Source organism: Cystoisospora suis (assembly GCF_002600585.1).
Source record: "Cystoisospora suis strain Wien I chromosome Unknown contig_7630, whole genome shotgun sequence".
NCBI lineage: Eukaryota > Apicomplexa > Conoidasida > Eucoccidiorida > Sarcocystidae > Cystoisospora > Cystoisospora suis.
In genome coordinates this window covers 1-2,213 of record NW_027160415.1, presented here as the reverse complement: position 1 = coordinate 2,213, position 2,213 = coordinate 1, and the positions used below count along the sequence as shown (strand labels likewise).

Here is a 2,213-nt window from a genome sequence, read left to right as displayed (position 1 = left end):
ACGGGCGACGGCGAGAATGTCTCGGAGCACTTTGGCTAGCCAGGCATACGAGCGCCGTGGACTGATCTGTTCGAGCAACCGAGAACGTGCTCCACCGGTGTCCAGGAACATCGTCACGGATCAAATGAGTTCAGAAAATTGTTTGTGCTGTTTTCTTTCCGGGTGTAATTGGTCTCGAAAACATAGAGCCACACATAGACCCAGTTTCTTTTCAACTTTCGCGATGAAGAGATTTCTCGTCCTCGGCTGTCTTGCTGGTCTTGCCGCATCGGCGGCAGCCCAGGAAAACCAGCTGGACGTTATTTCTCAGGACTTTCAGGATGATGCAGGCTCCGGTCTACCTGCGGACCTGGAGGCCGAACCGGGGCTTGGAGAAGCTTCACTCTCAGCCCCTGAAGAAAGTGTCGATGAGCGCGGGCTCGGTAAGCGCGGAGGCGAACCAGTAGCGGTGCCCCTAGTTAAGAAAGCACCTCCCAAGAAAGTCGTCTACCGTGCAGCCCCGAAGAAAGCAGCGCCCATTCTTCGTCCTGCTCCAAAGCAGATCGCTTCGGTCACTTACATCCCAACTCCCACAAAGAAATCTGTGCCCCGTAAACTCCAGGAAGTCGATGAGGAAATCACTGGCGAGCCAGATGCTTCTGAGCACGAGATCGAGGAGATGGCAGACCATCACGATTTAAACAGCGATGAAGGTCTAGCCGAACTATCGTCGGAAGAAAATGAGCAGGCAGAAACCGAGCCTGAGGAGTCCACGGAAGACAGGGAGCTGGGAGGGAATAAAAAGAACTCCGCTCCAGTCCCAGTGAAACTGCCTCAGCCAAAGAAAGTAGCTGCTCCTGTATATCTCGGCAAGAAAGGCGGATTCTATGGAGGCGGCTTCTATCGCCGCCTGTCAGAAGAGGATTCTGACGCGTTGGAACAGGAAGCTGAGCTGTTGGACAACGAATCAGAATCCGTGGAGGAGTTGCCAGAGGAGTCGACTGACGAGCGTAATCTCGGCAAGAGAAATTCCGGTAGTTACCTTCCGGTGGAGAAGAAGGCTCCGCCGCCGAAGAAGGTTGCTGTTGCCGCTCCGAAGAAAGTTATTCGCGCTGCCCCAAAAAAGGTTGTCCGTGCTGCTCCGAAGAAGGTCATTCGTGCTGCCCCCAAGAAGGTTATCCGTTCTCCTCCTAAGGAAGTGATCCGTTCCGCCCCGAAAAAAGTTATCTCTGCACCAACGAAGAAGGGTGCAGGGTATTACAGACGCTTGCAAGAGGCAGACCAACCTGAAGAAGATGCTCTGGTTCTTGAAAGTGAAGACAGTCACGAAGAGGAATCTGATCAACCGGAGGAAGCTCTTCTGATTCTTGAAGATCAACAAAGTCACGAAGAGGAGCCTGACCAACGTGACGAAGACGCTCTGGTTCTCGAAGGTGAACAGAGTCATGAAGAAGAATCCGATGAGTCTGCTAGCGATCGGTTCCTAGGGGGCAAGAAGCGTGATGGTGGCATGCCGATCCCGTTGCCCCTGCCAAAGAAACTTCCTGCTCCGAAGAAAATTGTCACTAGCAAACCGATTGTGTACCGCTACAGCAAAAAGCTGTGATTTGGCCTATAGGTTTTTCTTAATCCTTGTAGTTTGGTTTTCCAGTGTACATGTACTTCCTGTGATACATGCTACTTATGCAGACTGGCTGTCGTTCTACCTAGTGCAGGTAGGCGGCATCAACAAACATCTCCTGAGTGACTGATTCTACGAAAAGTAAGCTGGGATACATTCCCTGGGTGGGGAAATACCCGTTAACCAAGACGTTGGACCCGCTTTTCCCAACCCAGCTTGGCCTTTTCTGGTTCGAAATTCGGCACGTTCAGCTTGTGCCTTCTCTGGATTTACGCTGAAGATACATACAACGGTCCAGGTTGTAACATCAGATTTGGGAGGCGCCGGTCCCACCTGACCTGGTCGGAGACCACTTCCTGTGGTTCTGCAGACTGAGGATAGTGCTGCCAGCAGATGGTTTGTCTTCCGTTTAGCAGCGCTCCGTATTCGTCACATCTCTTTCAGGTTGGCGCGCGTCTGGTGGAGAGGTTTTATTCATTGGACTCAGTGCACACAACAACAACATAGGTCTGGTGCCGGGACAGGCCGCAGTCATACTACGTCGGTGGTGTAGGTACCCGTGCTCACACGAACTGCTGTCAGACCACATTGGTTATTCTGAGATTTCATGAGC

General features: G+C 52.2%; 1 protein-coding gene across 1 annotated transcript; it reads left to right on the top strand.

Moving 5' to 3' along the window:
- Positions 1-223: 223 nt before the first annotated feature.
- On the top strand, positions 224-1,585 carry CSUI_010507 (uncharacterized protein; the record flags this gene model as incomplete). Its single annotated transcript, XM_068070610.1, has 1 exon — positions 224-1,585. The coding sequence occupies one exon, from the start codon at positions 224-226 to the stop codon at positions 1,583-1,585; it is 1,362 nt and encodes a 453-aa protein (XP_067917414.1).
- Between the last annotated feature and the right edge of the window lie 628 nt (positions 1,586-2,213).